This window comes from Gordionus sp. m RMFG-2023, chromosome 2, assembly GCF_954871325.1.
Source record: "Gordionus sp. m RMFG-2023 chromosome 2, tfGorSpeb1-WG-v2, whole genome shotgun sequence".
Taxonomy (NCBI): Eukaryota; Metazoa; Nematomorpha; class Gordioida; order Chordodea; family Parachordodidae; genus Gordionus; species Gordionus sp. m RMFG-2023.
Window position 1 is genome coordinate 14141240 of NC_088776.1, and position 20762 is coordinate 14162001.

General features: G+C 26.6%; 1 protein-coding gene across 1 annotated transcript in view; it reads left to right on the forward strand.

The window, feature by feature from the left end:
• LOC135924964 (thioredoxin reductase 1, cytoplasmic-like) overlaps positions 1-17000 on the forward strand; it is a 38028-nt gene extending 21028 nt beyond the window's left edge. The window contains exons 7-18 of the mRNA XM_065460099.1: positions 300-458; positions 3046-3317; positions 9325-9440; positions 9913-10010; positions 10987-11114; positions 12599-12688; positions 13409-13485; positions 13789-13966; positions 14631-14723; positions 15033-15131; positions 15711-15848; positions 16753-17000. Of these exons, the coding sequence (XP_065316171.1) occupies positions 300-458; positions 3046-3317; positions 9325-9440; positions 9913-10010; positions 10987-11114; positions 12599-12688; positions 13409-13485; positions 13789-13966; positions 14631-14723; positions 15033-15131; positions 15711-15848; positions 16753-16776 (1472 nt within the window). The 3' untranslated portion in view covers positions 16777-17000. The remainder of the gene's footprint in view (positions 1-299; positions 459-3045; positions 3318-9324; positions 9441-9912; positions 10011-10986; positions 11115-12598; positions 12689-13408; positions 13486-13788; positions 13967-14630; positions 14724-15032; positions 15132-15710; positions 15849-16752) is intronic.
• Positions 17001-20762: the final 3762 nt, after the last annotated feature.

Sequence of the window (20762 nt, forward strand, 5' to 3'; positions counted from 1 at the left end):
ATTCAGCTTTTATTTCATAGCGAAATTTATTCTTCAAAGGCCGTTATATAAATTGAATTCCCTTTTTTAACCATTTCTTTTCTTTTTATTACCAATTTTAAAGTTAGGTGCTCTCTTAATTATTTTACGATATATACACATTATATAACAAAACGCTAGTTTTTCATTTATGTTAAAAAATAATTTGAGTGGGACCTCCTTCATAACGATCTTACGAAACTAAAATGATCTTCTACCACTTAAAATTATAATGATCCGCTGTAAAGTTCTCAGTGAAAATAATTTGATTAACTTTACAGGATTAGGTGGTACTTGTGTAAACGTGGGCTGCATTCCCAAAAAGCTAATGCATCAAACATCCCTCCTCAAAGAAGAAATTGTTAGAAGTTCGGACGCGATGGGTTATTCATTTCCCAATTTTTCTACAAATGAAGATGATCAACATTGTCACCATAATAGTGAGTTTGCTTTATTTTCATATTTTTATTTGTAAAAATAAAAGACCTGGCTGGCTCGGATAAATCTTATAAGAGGTTCGACCAGATAAAGATGCAAATGGGGAGGGGCTAATATTACGGAAATATGCGTTATCTATGGGAAAAGTGATATTATTAAAGGCCGTTTTTAAACTTGGTACGAGTAAATTAAAAATCAACTATTTTTCTGGCTATCAGTTTTCTATCTTGGTTGGGCAAACTTTCTCAAGGTAATATTATATGTTTCATAGGCGTATGTAAGAGGGAAGGCAAGGAAAAATATCTCTTTCTGGAATTTGCCTGTTCTCGTAACCTTTTTAGCTAAAAAAAATTCCTTTACACCCCCCCCCCCTTCACTCAGGGAGCTAACGAAACAACCATAATAATGTAACCTTTCAAATCTTTAAAAATACCATTAAAGGACAATAATTATGGGAAGAGGCCGGAGGTGAGGTTGAAGTATGACGTTTGGTTATTAGTGGGGCCGTGATATATGTGTTTAATTTTTTTTAGAATATTATTCATCTTAAATTCTTGTAAATTTTATCAATCCATAATGATTTATCAAGATTAATATATTTTATTTGATATATGTGTTTAATTTTTTTCAGAATATTATTCATCTTAAAATTCTTGTAAATTTTAATCCATAATGATTTATCAAGATTAATATATTTTATTTTTAAATTTTTAATGAATTTATATTTCTTTTTTCTGTATATAAGACGTGAAAAAAAAGGAATAAAGAGGTTTTTTGTTTTGATTTCAATTTTTTACTTTTTGATGAATATTTTCTTCTGATTCTTATTTTTCCGTATTTTTTTCTTATGAATTATTTTTCTGTATTTTTTTCTTATGAATTATTTTTCTTCTTAATTAATTAGTTGGAAATTAATATATAGAAGAAATAAATATATTTAATTTATAACTCAAAAAAAATAAAGGAGATTAATCTAATAGAAAAAATTAAAAATGGTAAAAACCCAAAATACATAAATATTTTAAATATTTATTTAAATGTATATAAAAACGGACTTTTAAAATAATTATCCAATTATATTTTGTTTTATCGCGTTAATTAATAAAATTTGTAAATAATTATTTTAAAATATTAAGAAATAAAAAGTGAAATAAAGAAAAAGGCTTTGATTTAATTACGTTGTTAAATTTGTGAATTATTATTTTTTGACAACTGAGGTCCTTACGCAACGATTTCCTAATTTATTTGCCACAAATATAAAATTTAATAAAATTTTATCCGTTAGTTAGCGCATTTTGCCCTCCAAAAATGGATTTATTTTGCCAATATTTTCTTTTTTCAAAATCAGCTTTTTATTATTAGTAGAAAGCGTTGTTATTTCCTTTTTAATAACGGAGTGTTATAATTTATTTTGAGTTCATTTTGAATGAAGATTGGAAATGAAAATATAGTCGCCTGAGGATTATACTATTCTATCTCCACATTTTGAAACTTTACAGGAGACCGTTTAAAAAAAAATGGTTTTCATATTTTCAAAACGATAGAGCTAGAAATTTGGTTTTTTTTTATTTTAAAGATCACATTGAAAATTATATATAAAGCAATTTTCATATATAACGTAAATGTAGTTTTCCCGAAAATTGTAGTATAATTTCTCTAGATATGGACATAGAATAAAATTTATGTTTTATTATTCTTACATCTATTAAAATTAGTATTTTTTTCTTAAATTTGTCTCCAAGAATAATTTAACATGTAATTTCCCAAATGTTATTTATAGGTTTTTATAATTGAAATAACAGGGCTTCATTTACGGGTAGTTTAGTAGGAGTAGAGGACCGCTCAGTCAGTCCTTATAGTAAAATAATTTATTAAAAGCTTTTATTAAAATTAAGGATTACAACATTTATTAATTACCAATAAAAAAATCAAATTAAAAATTTAAGATCAAGATAAACATGGAAATTAGTCCCTCTTTTATAGAAAATAAAATTGGCATAAAGTGAAAAAAGTAACATTTTTGTGAAGTTAGTTTTATCTTACATAATTGGGGATAAAGCCAACCCCCCTATTCGGAACTCTAATTATACCTGTTGATTCAGGACGATCTCCGGGACAACTGTCTAATTTATAATTAATGAACACCTTACTAAGGAGTCCAAAAGTTTGAAAAACCCCTGATTAAAAAAAACACAAAAGCCATATGTTTTACTTTTAATGTAATTAAATCAAACAAAAGAGGGACTTGAAAAAAAATTATTTTATATTTATTATTAAAATTTATTATATTTTAAAAAGTTCGAAAGTAAATGTAAAATCTGGAGGCAGACTTGGGCTCGAATATTTATTTAAACACTGAACTCCTCAAAAATTTTGGTTACGACATTAATTATATATTGACCCATTTAGGTCACTATTACTACCAAAATCATATTAGAATTATTTATCTAAATGTTATACTTATTGATAACTTTTCTATGTTGACAAAAATATTGTATTTGCTTATTATTTTAAAATTTGAATATATTTATTATAATTCCAGCGTGTAATTGGCTAACGCCACCTCGATTATATTTTTCTTTAAAAAAGATAATGATGATCATAATATACCTCAACTAATGGATTTGGAGGAATCATCAAAAACACTTCATTCAAATGGAGAACTTTCATCACAAATGATTCATCGTTTGACATACGCTAATCATGATCAAAATATTTCTAAAATAGATTGGAACAAAATGGTCCAGGCTATACAGAATTATGTACAAGGTCTGAATTTCAAGTACAAATCGGCACTGAGATCTTCTAAGGTTACTTACTTCAACGCTTATGCCAAATTTGTGGATGATCATACTATAGAGGTTTTTTTTTTAAAAAAATTGCTACTAATATCATATTTGTTTTTATGTTGAAAGGAAGAAATATTTAAAGAAAATCCAAAATGTTTTTAAGGGAGATCTTTGAAAACTTATCCTTTTATCCTCAGAGTTAGAGGCATAAGAAAGGCTAAGTAGGATTCTTTTATACTAGGGCACTATTACAATTCCAAGGGGCTCAACTATAAAAATTTTATTATGCCCCCATTACCCCCTATTTTGCGGGTCTTCTCCACACTTTTTCCCGACCTTCGGCCGGGTTTTCTTTTAATATATTATAATTTTTAGATTGAAATTTGCAAACCCTGAACTAGTATTTAAAATTTCATATATTTTATTTATTATTCTACATACTAATACTAACATATAAATAATAAAAGTAAAACAATAAAAGACATTTGGTAAGCTAAAATTAATATTTTTTAATACAAAATATTTTTTTATTTATTAAATTATTAAATACCCGCCATTACAGAGATATATTATAATATAATATTAAATAGCATTGAATATTTGGGATCGAATATGGAAAAGTTTTGCAATAAAGAATTGCAAAAATGTAAATATATTCATTTTTCCCACAATGCCTTATTACAGTATTAATTATTTGATTGCGGTTAAAAAAAATTTACAACTAAAGAATTACAGAGATAAAAAAGCGTTTATTTATTCCTACACTGAATAATGAGTTTAAAAAACCAAGGCAATTTAGCAACTTACATTGACAAAAGGTCGCAGCTAATATAAACTCGGTAATCATTTTTTATATCTCTATCATTCATAATTATTCATCATTATCTAAAAAAATTTAATGAGATATATTTAAAAGTGTGTTTCATTAAATGTACTTTGTTGAATTACCACTCTCTCATTATCCAATGGACCTTTATATTGATTGTTGCTACCAACACTCAGGCATTCTCTTCAGATTCCATGCCTATAACTAATTTTATCTTTAATTATATTAAAAACTATCATAGTATCTCCGCTATTTCACAAAGATTCTATTGTTTTTAAATAAAATCTCTTGTATGTAAATTTATTTATCTATTTTCTTTCATATTTTGAATGCCTTTTTTATACCTCTCACATCCATAATTAATATTTCTTTCATTTATTAATCTAAATAAAATTAGTGTGACAGTCGTGAAACAATGAAGAATTTTATCACATCCTATTGTAATTAATTTCATATATATATATCTTTCACAAATAAATGTAGTCACATCAATTAATCATTTACTTTTCTAGGTTAATTTATATTAAATTGATTCTATTACAATTAGTTTAAGTGTATTCCATTACATGTAATTTGTTGAACTACAACTCCTTCTTTATCCAATATACCTTTATATGAAATGTTGCTAACAAGAATCAGACTTGGCATAGCTTCCTCATCAGATTCCATGCCTATATCTAATTTTATCTTTAATTATATGGAAAAATTTAGGGCTCTACCGATCTTAAATATCGGATCGGCACCGATATTTAGCGTTTTCCAAAAATATCAGATCGGGCCATACCTGTAAAAACCGATTCGATCTTTTTACTTTTCTTTTTTTTGTTATTTTATGTATATTTATTTTACATTAATATTTTCTAAATAATTTTTTTTTAAACAATGCAAATGCACAACACCTCTTAAATTTTATTAATTATTTAAAATAGATTTATCGTATTTTAAAAGTTTTTTTATAAAAATAGAAACGAACAAAAATTTTATTTATTTTAAATCTTTTAAAATAATAACGCCATTTTTATTATTATTACTTTAAATAAAAGAATTTTTTAAAATATGGTATCTCTTTTGCAAAATGCGTTATCTGCGGAATTTTAATTTCAGGGGGAGGAATGATGAAAAATTCATTTAATATTACCAATATCCGTAAACTAATTATTGTAGAAATAGAAAAAATTAAATCAAATGTATAATTCGATTTTTTGCATAAGAAAATATTGATTTCTTAATTACATTTGTTTGGGGAGTGATGAAAAATCAATATAAATATCGGATCGGTTTTGAACCAATATCGGATCGGTGAAAAATATGTGGATCGGCACAGCCCTAGTACGATCATTGTTCATATTCCCGATTCAACCTCACATATAGCTTTTATTGTTTTACAAATGATTATCTTATATATAAATTATTTCTTATTTTCTGTCTCTTTATTTTTGCTTCCATTATTTATATCTCTCAGAACTGTAATCAATCTTCTTTTATTATCTATAGCGTAATTTTGCAAAACTGTATTTTAAATATACTTTGATGAACTCCAATTCCTCTATTGTCTTCTCTTCTGTCAATATCATCAACATCGATATTGCTCCTATTTCCATTATTTAATGCATTCATCTCAAAATCAATATCTCTTCTTTCTTCATTATATAATAACTATAAAATAATGAAAGATGTTTTAATTAAATATACTTAGACCTATAACAAAGAAGTCTCGTATACTGGTTTGGATTTTAGAAAGGAAAAGGCATAGTAATTTTAATTTAAAAATGAGTAATATAGTTGAATAGTGATTTTGAACTCAGCAACACAAATCAAAATATTATTTGGATTGAATTTATTTTCAATTAATAAATGATTATATTTATTAAGGATTGTAAAATCAATTAAGCTTATAAATCTTTAAACATTATGAGTAATATTGATATTCCATTTTTAACACAGAATTTTTGTAATTGTTAATATAGTTTATATGTATTAATCTAATGATTAAAATTGCACTCATTTATAAAAAAAAATTATATGATCCTGATAATTTTTTCTAAGTAATATCAAATCTATATATAATACATAATAGAATTCTAAAAAATCGTTCAGGGAACTATCAAAAAAAAAATTTTATTCAAAGGATTAGTCATAGGGGGCTCGAGCTTCTGCGTGCCATTATCATATCTGTATATATATTTGAATATACTCTATTGATTCTGTTAATTCACACAAACAAATTTGTGTTTATACAGTAGTAAAATGGATTAATCGTGAATTGAACCGGGTTTTATCTAGTGTTGTTAAATATTCGAGTTCTTGACTCGCTCCGACTCAAGCCACTCAAGGAGCCGTATGACATGACTCGCTTAAGTCTGCTCAATTTTTTTTTAGTTTTTATATATTTTTTTACATGTATTTTGTAAAACGGCTCCATTCGAGTCGATTTTTATAAACGGCTTACTCAATATTTATCTACAAAAAAATTAAAGCCTGAACTCATAGATGACAGATTGGTTTTTGCATCTATTAGCAAAATTTCAAGGCTTAGTCAATATTTCCCAAATATTGAGTTAGCCGTTTTTAAAAATCGAGCCATTTAACAAATTCGTATTTTGTAGTAAATTTTAACATTTTTTTAAAATGTATTATTTTTTAAGTTTGTTTTTAGAGTTGTTAAACGATTAATCTGAATCGAAAAATCGACTCCGACTTGAAGCGCAATACTTTTTGCGGTTTAAATATTGTGTTAAAGTAATTTATATACTTTTGTGAAGTTAGCGTACACCTTGTACCATCCCAAATCTTGCGATAGAAGAGATCCAGAATTATTTGGTGGATCCAGTGACACAAACAACAGTGGGAGTGGATGTTCTTAGTTAGTGGTCTGGAAATGCCTAGAGATTTACAAAGTTATCGACTATGGTCAGAGATTATTTAAGGGAACAAACAACAACGGTTGCCAATTAAAGATTATTTTTCCTAGCTGCCGATAAAATTCAAAAAAAATCTCCTAATTTGTGGGACATTAATATTTTAATTTTTGCATATACGATTTATACATTATTTAATATAAATTGTAAGTTTATATTTTATAATAAATATTAAATGATATGTAATAAAATTCGTCTTATTTAATTTATTTTAAAATTTATACAAAATTTTGATTTTAGTTTAATATATAGATTAAATAAACATTTCTTAATCTTCAAAAATATGCCTCTTAATTACCAAATAGATTATGTTCAACACTATTCTTGAAAATTATATTCTTCCATATTTAATATATTTGAATCAGGAAAGAGATTAGGCAATAAGCTTGTATGTAATCTTTAGATAAATAACCAAGGCCATTTTCAAACAGAACGTTTCAAACGGTTTTTGGTTAATGTTACCAGCAATTTTTTTTTATTTCCAAACAAAGGATAATAATTTGTAGTGATTTTTTTAAATATAATATATCATTTTTTTAAAACATCTGGACTGGATCCCCATTTCAGTTGTCATATAATTGTATAAAATCAAACTTTTTGATAAATTAGTGTTATCCAAGTCAACTATTAGATATTTTTAACAAAATGCATCTTAATAAACATATATATTTACCAAGATTGTTTTTTTTAAATCAGCTATAAAATATTATATTTTCAAATAATGTATTTTAATAAATACAAAATCATCCGAATCAGTATAATCTACCAGATTTTGGTAAAAGTTCAGTATATTTTGCTAATGATTTAAATTGTGTATATATTGAAAATAAAATAAAGTGGTTTCTTTATAATCGTGCAAGATATTATAATTTAGGTTAAATACTCCTCTCTAGTTTCAACATAAATAATATTAAAATAAAAAAATTTTATAGAACCAAATTCACATTAATCATTAACCCAAAATTTTGCAATCTGCCATACATATTTCTGTTAATATGGTACAAAGTGTAAGCTAACCACACAAAAGTATATAAATTGCTTTAGCACAATATTTAAACCTCAAAAGGTATTGCACTTAAAGTGGGAGTCGATTTTCGAATAGAAATTCGACTCAGCTTAGCTGTTTAACTTACTAAAAACAAACATAAAAAATATATTTAAAAAAATTATATGTAAAAATCTACTATAAAATACGAATGTTGTTAAATGGCTCGATTTGAGCTGATATTTAAAAACGGCTAACTCAATATTTTAGCCAGAAAAATATTGCCTAAGTCTCGAGATTTCGTTAATAGATGCACAAAACTATCAGCCATCTATAAGCAAAATCTTCAGGGTTGTGTAATATTTGAGAAGATAAAATATTGAGTTAGCCGTTTATAAAAATGGCTCGAATGGAGTCGTTTTACAAAATACATGTAAAAATAGTATATATCAAACATTAAAATTTACTTATAAAAAAACTAAACAAAATTGAGCCTACCCAGTGTGTAAGCGAGTCGGCTCATACGGATCCTGAGCGGCTTGAGTCGGAGCCGTTTTTACGACTCGATCTCTTGTCGTAAGAACTCGACTATTTAACAACGCTATTTTGATTCGAATTGAAGTCGTTTTTCGACTAGAAACTAGGCTCGAGTTGCAATTAAGTCGACTCGACTTAGCCGTTTAGCAACACTAGTTTTTCATATAAGCGATAACTTGTTTTTTCTGGCTATTTTGAAAGAATATAGAATATTTTAAACGTTATTGTTTTCTCAATTTATTGTAAGAAATTATATATTTACTAGTATAGCCATATCTACTTTAGGAATTTTTTTAACCTATAACTTTCAAATATTTAAAAGAAACATTAAGTTCAAAAATATGGAAATTACACAAATTTATATATTTCTAAATTTTAAATTAAAATTTTTACTTTTAATTTTTGATAGTAGAAGTGTATATTATTATGTCGTAAATTAGGCCTGATTTTACTGGAATCGTATATTTATAGAGTATACCTACCTACCTTGTGAATATCAGACATTTTGCTTATCTTTATGTATTTTATTTATAAAAAAAATCTATAATTTAGAGTATGTTTGAAATTCACAAGGGTAGGTTCTAGTGATGCAAACTTGCTCCATTAGAGACGATTTTTAAAAATGGCTAATTCAATATTTTAGCCACCAGCAAATTCGAATATTTAAATATTTGGTAAAAATCTTGATTTTTCTAAATCCTTCAAATGATATTATCAGAATAAAAAAATTTTACCCCAAATTATTCTGTTAAAAATTTTTAAAAATATATATATTAGAATGTTTACTACTCAAACCTTATATATGTTTTCAAGGCTAAAGATAAAAAGGGTAAAATAACTAGATTAACTTCTGCGAATTTCATAATTGCGACTGGTTTGCGGCCTTCATACCTGGAAATCCCTGGGGCTAAGGAATACTGCATAACCAGGTATTGTTTTATAATAAAATATCATTTTCTGTATAATGTTATCACTTTATTATATTTTTATAATGAAAAGAACCATTAATATAGTCAGAGGCATTTCAGGATGTAAATAAAGGGCATTTGCCCCTTTCGAAATTTGACAAATAATTTAGGTCTTTAAGATATAATGCGCAATATGTTTCTGTAAACTTTTAATATGGTATCTTAAATCCCGCTCCCCCCCTCCCCCCCCCCAAAAAAATGAGCACATCAAAATATTATAATTAATGTACTAGTGTATTAATTAAACTTATCAATAACCAACTATATTAAATCGTCAATGAACCAATTTAATTCATCATTTATTAGAGTTCCATACTTGTGTTTTATTAGTAAAAGTTCTTAAAAAGCTGAGTGGCAGTCGATTCCCCCAACAACAACTCAATATATTGATTATTTATACCAATATACAATATTATTAAATTGAATGCCATAGTGACGATTTATTTTCTCTTCCATACCCTCCGGGCAAGACATTGTGTGTTGGGGCTTCGTACATCTCCTTAGAATGTGCCGGATTTTTGCACGGAATAGGTTTGATACAGATAATTGGCTTTTCCTGAATTTTTTTAAAATATTTTTAAAATTTAATATTCTCATTTAGAAGAGGTAAATGAGTCAGATATTCAAAATTACTTTTATTAATATAATTTCTAAGAATTTAGATATCGTGAAATTATTGATAAGCTAAATTGACGATTTATTCATTAAATTAAAAAAAGGAACATACATTTAAGTTTGCCATTGATAGATATTTAGACGAGAGTGATGCTATTTACAGTTTTGGTGGTTTAAAAGACTTTCACTTTGTTCCATATCATACACTCGCTTCCGTTACACAATATATCAAACCCCGTAACGCAGAAATTTTTAGTCCGAATTGGAAAAAAGACATGAAAAATTGACCCCTTTCATTCAGCCACCCTCATTAGCCAAACGATAAATAATTTTTATTAAAACGAGTTTTTCTTTTTTAGTTTCAAATTTGAAATAATATTACTTCTTAAACCAAACATAAGAGGAATGTAGATGAAATACCTTTCAATGACGTCTACTAGAGCCAATAAAATTGATTACAGCTGACTTCAATGTATGTACGACTTTTTAATAAATAAATTATCAATCTATGTTAGTATTATAATATTGAAATTTTTTTAAAAAAAAGAAGTTAAAGTTTATTTTAATAAATCAAAGCGCCATAGAGTTAAATTAGAATAAACAACAAGAGTTATAAGATTATCTTTATAATGAATTATTTGTTTCGTTTAAGCAAATCGAATAATTTATCGTATTCTTACGTATAATAAATTTTAGTATCCTTTTTATATTAGAACTAAATCAATGTGGAAGAGGGGGGGGGGCAGGTAGAAAATATTTTTCCTTATTTTAGTGGATATATGGAGAATATAAATTTTGGGGTAAGGGTAGCACTCGGCTTGTTACCTCCAAATTATTTTCTCTCATGAAGAAACGTTTAAATATTTCATTCTTTTCTTAATCTTGCTAAAAGGTTATCCAGTGACTATTATGGTAAGATCTATCTTGCTCAGAGGCTTCGATAGAGGAATGGCCGACGTAATAGGTGGTCACATGGAAAGGGAAGGAATTAATTTTATAAAGCAAGCCATTCCCACCAAGGTTCCTTTTTTTGAAAAAAAATAATAAAATCATTGGTTACATCATTCAGTTGTTAGTAAACCGTAATCGTCCTTAAATATTTAAACTGCAATAAAAAATACAGCTTAAGGTATATATTAAATGTAAGTGGTGTCCCTAGGCTGGAAAAATGGGAAGGGAGGAAAATTCCGCTTAATCCTCTCTTCGGATGAAAATATGAAGAAAAAAAATAAGAATTAATGAGAAAACAATTTTAAAATATTTTTTTTTATAAAATTCAATTAATTTTATTCGTACACGTCTACTAGCATAATAATATAAGAGGTAGGAAAAAAATAATAATATTATGAAGATTGAAAAAATAAAAATAGCAAAAACGAGATATTGTCCATCCTTATATGCAAATTTAATATTAATATGTTATAAAAGTTTTTTCTAAAAAAAATTTTTCCATGTCCATTTTATTATCATTATATTATTATAAAAATATAAAAAACTCATTCTATAAAAACGGAGGTGGGACTACAAGTTCCCAAAAAAACATGAATAATTATATTTTAAAATGGTAATTTGTATATTTTGTTTTAAAAAATAAATTCTTTGGGTTCTGATCTAATGTAAGGGCTCTTATTTTGCCGCCTATATTTTTAAAAATTATAAAGTTCCGCATCACATATGTCCAAGGGAAAAGATAACGATTTTTGAAAAAATAAAAAAATTTTCTCGGCTATATCAACCGGGTCAGCATTTAATTTTTGGTAATGAAGAGACGTATGTGAAGTCCCAAATTAAGGTTTACCTAAAGACCAATGCACAGAAGTTAAGCCATCTGGTTTTAGGCCATCAACTAATGATTCATTAGCACGCTCCAGGATATTTGGTATTCGGGCCCTCGTAAGAGAACAGCTAATAACTGAATTAATTGCTGCGTGTCTTGCATGTCTGTCTTGATTATATATACAATTAGGACCATTATCTCCCTTTGGAAACAACTAATATTTTACATTTTATGTATGTATGTTGTTGAACTATGTTACATCCAATCGATGGCTTATAGCAACTCTTAATTGTTCATCTGATAAGAGGTTACCTAGGTTACGACTTGGTAATGCTTTCAGCCTAGTGTTGTAGAATGAGTTTTTTATAATAATATGATGATAATAAAATAGACAAGTTACAAAAGTAAGTAATACAAAATACTATTGATTGTATTTTTCAATATGGTTATCTTTTTGACGCCCATGGTTTAGCGCTAACCTTATTCGTTGAATATATTGTAAAAAAACGTAGGTCGAATTAATTTTTTAAAAAATATTTTTGGCCCATTCCTTATTTTTAATAATTTTAGCAATATTTTAATTGTGTTAAAGGGAAGAAATTAAAAAATATGAACATATTTAAAATATTAAATTCTATTTAACCTTATTTATCATTTTGTTTATGAGAGTATCTTTTTTTTTAAAAAAAAAATAATTAAAAAATATACATTATACATTTTGCATAAGATTGTAAAACTTAAAGAAGGAAATCCGGGCTTGTACAAAGTGCACTATGTTAAGGATGACGGGACGGAAGGTTATGAAATGTTTAACACGGTATATTCTTTAAAATTATATATTTTTCCAGGCTATTTTTTTTGACCATATTAATTTTAAATAAGGTTGGGCATTTCTACATTTATAAGTGAATACTTTTATAATTGATTTATTTACGATTCACAATATGTCTTCTACTACCTAATATGCCACCTAAAAAAATTAAAGAGATTATATTAATGAAAGAAGATGCATAATGAAGTAATTAATCATGAGGAAGGTTTCGCTTCATTTGAGCCGAGAAATTGCTAACTCAGTATTCTATCCAGAAAAATATTACGCACGCCTGAAGATTTTGCTCATATATTGCATAAAGGTTTGGACATCTATTGGCAAAATCTCGAGGTTTAGGCAATATTTTTCTAGATAGAATATTGAGTTTGCCATTTTTAAAAATCGGCTCGAATAAAACGATTTTGCATCATTAAAGAAAGTGCTAACAATGTTAAACCAGCCTCACGAATAGTGAATGCTTATTATACGATTGGCTATTTTTATAAATGATATAGTTTTAAACTTAAAATATGCTTTACTGTCGATTTTTTTTATTAATATTAATTCTTTGTGTTAAAGATGTAAACATCATGTTATAATTTAAAAAAAATGAGTTTAAATGTTTGTTTCAGTGGAAAAAAAAATCAGAGGATAGCGTAATATGAGTTTGGCTTAGGTATTAACACAAAATCATATTTTAAAATAATATCGCATATATTATTATAGATACTTTTGGCTATAGGAAGAATAGCTAAAACTCAGGATTTGAATCTACACTCAATTGGTGTCAAAATTAATCCCAAGTAATGTATTCATTATAGGCTAACAATTAAATTATGATTAAAATTAATTTTTCATACTATTTCCAATGATGTAAGCCTTACTTTAAAAAATAGCAAATTAACTACTTTATAGTATTGCTATTTTTAGATATATTTTTTTATAAAAGAATGTGAAAATATCTTTAATAACAAAGGTAGTAAATGCCAAATATTTTATTTTAAAAAAAATCCATATATAGTTTGATTGGCACTTAAGAGTATGGAACTTTTTTTGATGATTGGAATAGACTCTGTATTAGGATAATTTTTAAATATTTTGTATAGAACTCGCAAAATTTTGACTTCCTCTTCTGATCAAAGTAGTGTCCCTCATATTTACTCTATAGGAGATAATACCGAAGGTCGGCCAGAACTAACCCCCGTAGCTGTGCAAGCAGGCATTCTTTTGGCTAAAAGACTTTTTGCTCCTTCGAATTTCAAGACCCTGTGCGAATATGAAACAGTTAATTTTTTAAAAATTTATATAATATATGAGAGACCTGGAAACCATTTTTTTAATCGAACACAACTCGCATCCCTTATTATATAATGTCAAAAAGAAAATCATTAATATGAATTTAACAAATAGATTTATAATCAAGAGATCTCCCATCTAGTTGCAAAGGTATATTCTACGACTCAGATTGGATGCAGGAATAGGATCCTTTAATTTTGGAATACGTTTTATTAGATATTATTCCTATTGGACGGAAAATTATGTGTAGAAATATTAATAATTTATTATCTCTCACGATTCACTGCGCCCATCAATTGCAAACCCTAGATAAATTGGGGTGTCTTCTATTAAAAATATAACAATACCATAGACTCCTGGATATAAAGTCATACTGAAAATTATATGCCTTTAGTAATGAGAAATTATTTACCGCCATCTGTTTCTTTCATTAATATTAAGAAAGGATTTCAGTGTGTGGAGTATCTCTGCTGGCTCATAGTTATATGTTGTAATAAAAATTGGAAATAAGTTTTTTCCATTGCTATGATTGCCTAAATTGTAATTTAGAGTTAATATTTGAAAATTTTATGATTATAAAGTCTGAAGTTTATTTTGAGATTTATAGTTTTTTCAACACATTTTCTTTGTAATTATTTAATTAATATATTAGGTTCCTACTACTGTTTTTACACCTATCGAATATGGGGCCTGTGGTTTAAGTCAAGAAGAGGCCACAGAGAAATTTGGTTTGCATGATGTGGAGGTAAGTGTATTTTTATGTAGAACGGGGAAACTAAAATAATGCATTTTAAATTTCAAAAATAAACTAAACTTAATTTTTTATAAATTCAAAATAATTTTTTTTTTAAATCTAGTTATTAATTTTCTAAATCAAATTTATTATATTTTTTAACAGTATTATAATTTATTTTAAAATAATAAGATAAAATAAATCTCAAATGAACTTGTTCATATAATTACAAGAATTATATTTCTCTGTAATAAGTTACAAGACAGCCTTTCTCGAAATAAAATTTTCTTAAAAATAATATCTTCATCGCATTAAAAAAAGGTATATATCAAGAAATTTAGACCATTGGAATGGGATATTTCTAAGATTGAAAAGAATCACATCGCTCTATACAAAATAATTGCAATCAAATCATTACAGGTTTGCTTAAATATTATACTTTTCAAGATAATATAGTTTTTTTAAATAATTTGATAGCTGACTGGTATCTATCACTCGAGAAAAGTAATTTACCCACTTCGAATAGGGGCTCCTGGGTGGATAGTTGGATTTTTTTATTATATCCTCTTTTTTTAAATATTACATTTTTTATTTACCATAGTTATTTAGCGAAATTTTATCTTTATATTACTATTGTTAAAAATTTCGATTTAGCCGGTTCGGAAAAATCTAAGTTTTTAACAATACTACTTTACATTAGGGTTTTACAAATTTCTCAAATAAAATACCTTGAAAGATTTTTGAAAAATAATTTAAATTAGTTAAATATGTATGGATGGCCCAATTATTCATCAATTTGGCATCTATCTGTTATTATAATTAATAAATGTATATAAATCCATAATTGTTTGATTAATGCCAATACTAGCTCCTGATAACAGGGTAACTAGTGAAGCTCTTCCTTAATGAGTATTTACCCACTCAAGAAGGCTAAGTAAAAGCAACAACAACCCCACTATTTATTAAAAATTTATAAGGTTTTTTAACTATACTTTATAGAATAAAGTGGTAGGTTTTCATTTTTGCGGGCCTGATGCTGGTGAAGTTACCCAAGGGTTCGGGGTAGCCATCAAAACTGGCAAGGGGACGCTGGCCGATTTCAAACGTATCATCGAGATGAATGTGCCAGAATCTCAAGTTTTTTACAATGAATAATAATTTAAGAGGTTTAATTTCTTAGGAATTATGTTAAATAAAGAAAAGATATAATACGACCTAAATCTTAAATGCCATATTCCTTTTTAAGACATTCAAACTAGAGGTCTGTAAATGGTAAAATTATCCGATCCGGCGGTGGGAATATAATTTTTCCCAGCCCGGTTTCGATTTTTTACTAATGTTACCCAGCCCGGTTTAAATTTTTTTTAAATACAAGGCCTGGGGAATGGTTAAATTATAAACAGATTTATCACTTCTATGAAATATCAGAATTCATCAAAAAAATTTCTTATATAATTTTTTTTTAAATTTAAACACCGAAATAAACTTATAATTGTTTCAACTAAATAAATTATATTTTTACGTATAAAGACATAAGTGTTTTCATAGGAACATCATATTTATAAAATAGGCAATATTTATACCTAAATTGCCTCTAAGTATAGTTGGGTAATGTTCTATTTTTAGCCCAAACACTATCACTTCAGTCTTGGGATGAAAAAAAATACATATAAGGTTAATACGAAATGCGAGGAGGCAAAAGTTTAATTAATAATTGAAATTTACAACCTGTAAATAATTTTTGGGTAACAAATATAATGACTTAAATTAAAACGTGACGAAATAATTTACAAAAAATTTTTTAACTTATATGTATATTCTAAAAAAGTGAATCTAATCCCAAATAACGACCCAAATATTTTTATTTTGAGGTTTTTTGATTGTGTAAATCATTCTTATTCATAATATCAGTATTGGAATTCTCAAACTATAATATAGAAATATTTTTTCCCTTTTCATTAAATGAGTGCATGACGATTTTGAGCATTGCAAAACATAATTTTAATGAATATATAAAAAAAAAATTTCCAAAATTATTTAGATATATCTAAATGCACCTGTTTGAGCTAACGAATTAAACAACATTACACTCGGTCAAATAAAGATATATTCAAATTTCGAATTTTTCCATTTCTTATTTGGGAACAATTTTCAAGTCTCAATGAATACTACTTTTCCGTCATAATTGTTATTCCTTTATTATTATTTTATGTAAATATATAGGCATGTTTTAAATATAACCCAAGGTTAATTTTAGCAGGGATCTTAAACATTATGTAAAATAAATAAAAGAGTTCGACGACGCCAAAACTGGATTCATTTTATATAGTTTGTGAATTCCACGACAAATCAACAGGAAGCATGGCTTCTCTCCTATTTAAAAAAAATGTGAAAAGGGAAAAAATTCTGCTATGACTGACTTTAATTATTTTTATAAGTAAATTAATAACTTTTTTTTAAAACTTTTTTCAGCCATTTTTATTTTTTTTTGCGATTTAAGAAATAATGGTTTATATTCTCATTTATTACGAGTTTATCGCCTCGAGGATGATAGGTAGGTGGTTTTTATATGTTGAATTTTTAGGTTTTTTTTCAGAATATAACGAAATCTTTTAGGTAAATAGCGATCCATTGGTAGTTTTATATTCCTAAAAAGAATTTTAAGTCATGATTATCATTATTTGTATAAATTTTTTAATAGCTTTAAAGATAATTTGTCACAGATGTTCTTCAGTTTGATCTATGATACATCCAAGATATGGTAGCTTTACTTTCATTTTAAAAAAGCTATGTTGAAACTTTCATTAGTAAATAACATCTTGGGAATTTTCAATGCCGAGGTTTGCCAAGACTTTAGAGAGCTGTCGCTTTAATTTCATGAGCATCCACTTCATGGAATGAAACTCACTTAATATATAATGGTTACCTTTTTAGATATGATTTTCTTTATAGTCTATTAATAATAATAATTCATCATCGTATCGACATATGTTTTTTAATGTTTCATTCGAAATTTTGAAATATTTAGCTATCTCACTCTAGGGATAGAATGGGCCCTCAGGACATAAAATAAATTTTGGAAAAAATATTTATAACTACAAAAATATATGTAGTAATATCGTCTATTTTTGTTGACTTGTCGTGGAATTAATCAAATATTTGTCAATTGAGATATTGTTATTACAATTTGGTTAATTTTTACATATATTTTAGACGAATGAGCTACAAATTATTTAATGCGACGTTTAATGTAATTTGTGAATATTTTTTTTTGAGATGCATAAATGTGTGATATTTTGCAATCCATTATTTTCATTTAACTTTTTTATTTTCTCTTTTTTTTAAAAAAAAACATAAAATAATATTTTTTTAATTTTCTTTAATCGTAATTTAGTCATAAATTTAAACTAGGGCCCACACTTTTTGGAGATTTTAATATTGTCATTACGGAATCGACGCTTAAGAGGGGAGACGAATGTTTAAAAGGCTAATTTTTAAAAACGAATAAATTATATGTTACTACATGTTATTATAAATTTTGGTATTGTACATAAATTTTTATTATTCCTTTTTGAAAGTTGATTTTTATATATATTAATTCTTTTATTGCTAATAAAAAATTCTTATGATTGATACAAAATAATTTGATTGAAAATAGGGTGATGGAGTAGTTTTTAATTTACCATTGTTATAAAAAGATATTTTAAAAACTTATACTATTTGGATACCAGCCACCATATATGTTAGCGTTATATTTGCTGCATACGAAAATTTATGGGTCTCTAGGTGTGCATAGTGGTTCTCTTTGTTGGAAAACGTTTATTACAACGCGATGGTAATAGAAATTAAATGCAATAAAAATTGTATGCAATTCGTTCTAGTAATTCTTGGGCCGATTTCTTAATAAGAGTGAAATTTTTTGATTTAAAACAGGGTTTGTTTCTAATTATATCTTTTTTTCTGAGAACCAATTTTGTTGGTTGCTTTTATTTAGTTTATGTAAATTGCTCAAAACTCGGAGTATTCATGTCTTAATTTTTAGTAGTTAGCAATGGCGATATTGACAAGCCCCTGTTTTTTTGTGTTTTTAAAATCAACGAGTATTAGAATTTGTTTAATACCTTAATATAGGTGATAATTTGGGGACATCTTTCTTTGAACTGAAATTTGACAATCATTTTTAATCGGTCATAATTTTTTTAGAGCGTTCCAAACAATATTCGTATGGATAGATGAAAAATCTTCGACAAATTTTCCTATTTTCAAATAATTTTGTTCAATGATATTTTACTAGTATCCTGTAAAATTAGGGTTTCTCAACCAGATTCGTGGTGCGACTTTATTACATTTTTTGAGGAATTTATTTCTGCTTTCTCAGATTCTGGCTAGGATCCGATCTCATTTCAAGAGCCATGGTTTGGACCGGTCTTTTATTGGTCTTAATATTCCATTCATATAATTTTTCCCCAAACTTTATGTATATTACTTATTTTGTGATTCTTTTTTAGTTCCTTTTTATTTTGCAACATACTAAAAAACGAAAATTTGTTCAAAAGCGCTTTTTTATAGTCTTAATAAGCAACTCAGAAAATATGTTCAATGCTTACCAAATTTAATGTATCGTGACTCACCAGCAACAAATAACTAAAAATGTTTTAATTTTGGTCTAAATAAAAACTATTAAGTTCTATAAATATTAAATTTTTATCATTCTCAAGATATATTATTTTATCAAATATTTTGTTTATTATATTATATTCAATAAAAGTATTTAGATTAACTTTTTTACTCTATTAAAAGTAAAAAATTTATATTAATAACTTAAAACATGTCAAGATGAACTTTGTAACTAGATAAGCTATCTGTCAATCACAGTAACAGATAATATACCATAGCTAAGTGGCTCGCGCGATATAAAATATATATTATAAGTTGTTATATATATTTAAAATACTTACCATATGCGGTGTAGTCAAGATGGGTTTTGGGTGGCCTTTTCACAAATAATTTTATTTTCGTTGGCAGCAGCGTCTACATGAGGATATTCATTGGAATTAAACTCCCGTCGAAAACTTATACGTATCTCCCATAAAAATTTCCTTTCCTTATTATTAAGTGCACGTTTTTAGTTATAATAGAACTCCCTTCATATATTTTAAAAGTAATAACTTAAACTATCAATACTCTACTACCTTCATTCTTTTTTTGTAAATGTAAAAGTTATTTTTCAGAACATAAATTTTAAATTTAAAACCCCCTTATTTACAACGAATGCATTTGTTTGGCATAAATATGAGGTTTGCTGATAAAGACGCCTTATAATTACATTTAAAAAGGTAGCAGAAAAATAATGACTATGATTGTATGTAATATGTAGATTTGGTCGATGTTCAGCAGTATCATTGTAATATAATAGATTTACAATAACATTAAATAATTTTTTATAACAATATATTTTGCCATATTTTATCTAAAATTTGAAGAGATAACCCCCCCCCCCCCCAATAAATTTATCCTGCCCCCCCCCCCCTTCCCCTTCATAAAAATTGGAAGCAAACTTCCTCTTCCACGCTCTTGTAGATGATGTTTGACGGGGTTCGATTTTTAAAAAATAATTTTTATTTAACGCCTTTTTTAAAAAAATTTTAAATATAATATATTTATTATCTTCGTTTTTTTAAAAATAATTATTGTAAATGCATATTATATTTATATAGAGATAAATTTTTTTTAATTAGTAATATTTACAAAAAATTTCAAATCTCCCAGCCTCTATTGGCTATGTTAATGATTTTGATTAGTATTTTTAGTAATAGGACAATTATATTACCCTTTAGTGAGTTTATTTCAATTTGTTTAAAAAATAACGTGAAATAGGAAGTTGTGATAAAATGTGAGAGACAAAAATGAGGTGTGAAATCGACAATAGGTCCGATCCAGATTTCCCATACCTAGGTGGAGCCAGGATTTTGCTTAGAAGGAAAGTGTGGTCACAGATAAATTTTTTCCCATAAATTTTATTGAATGTTTTAGGTCCTTGGCAATATAACA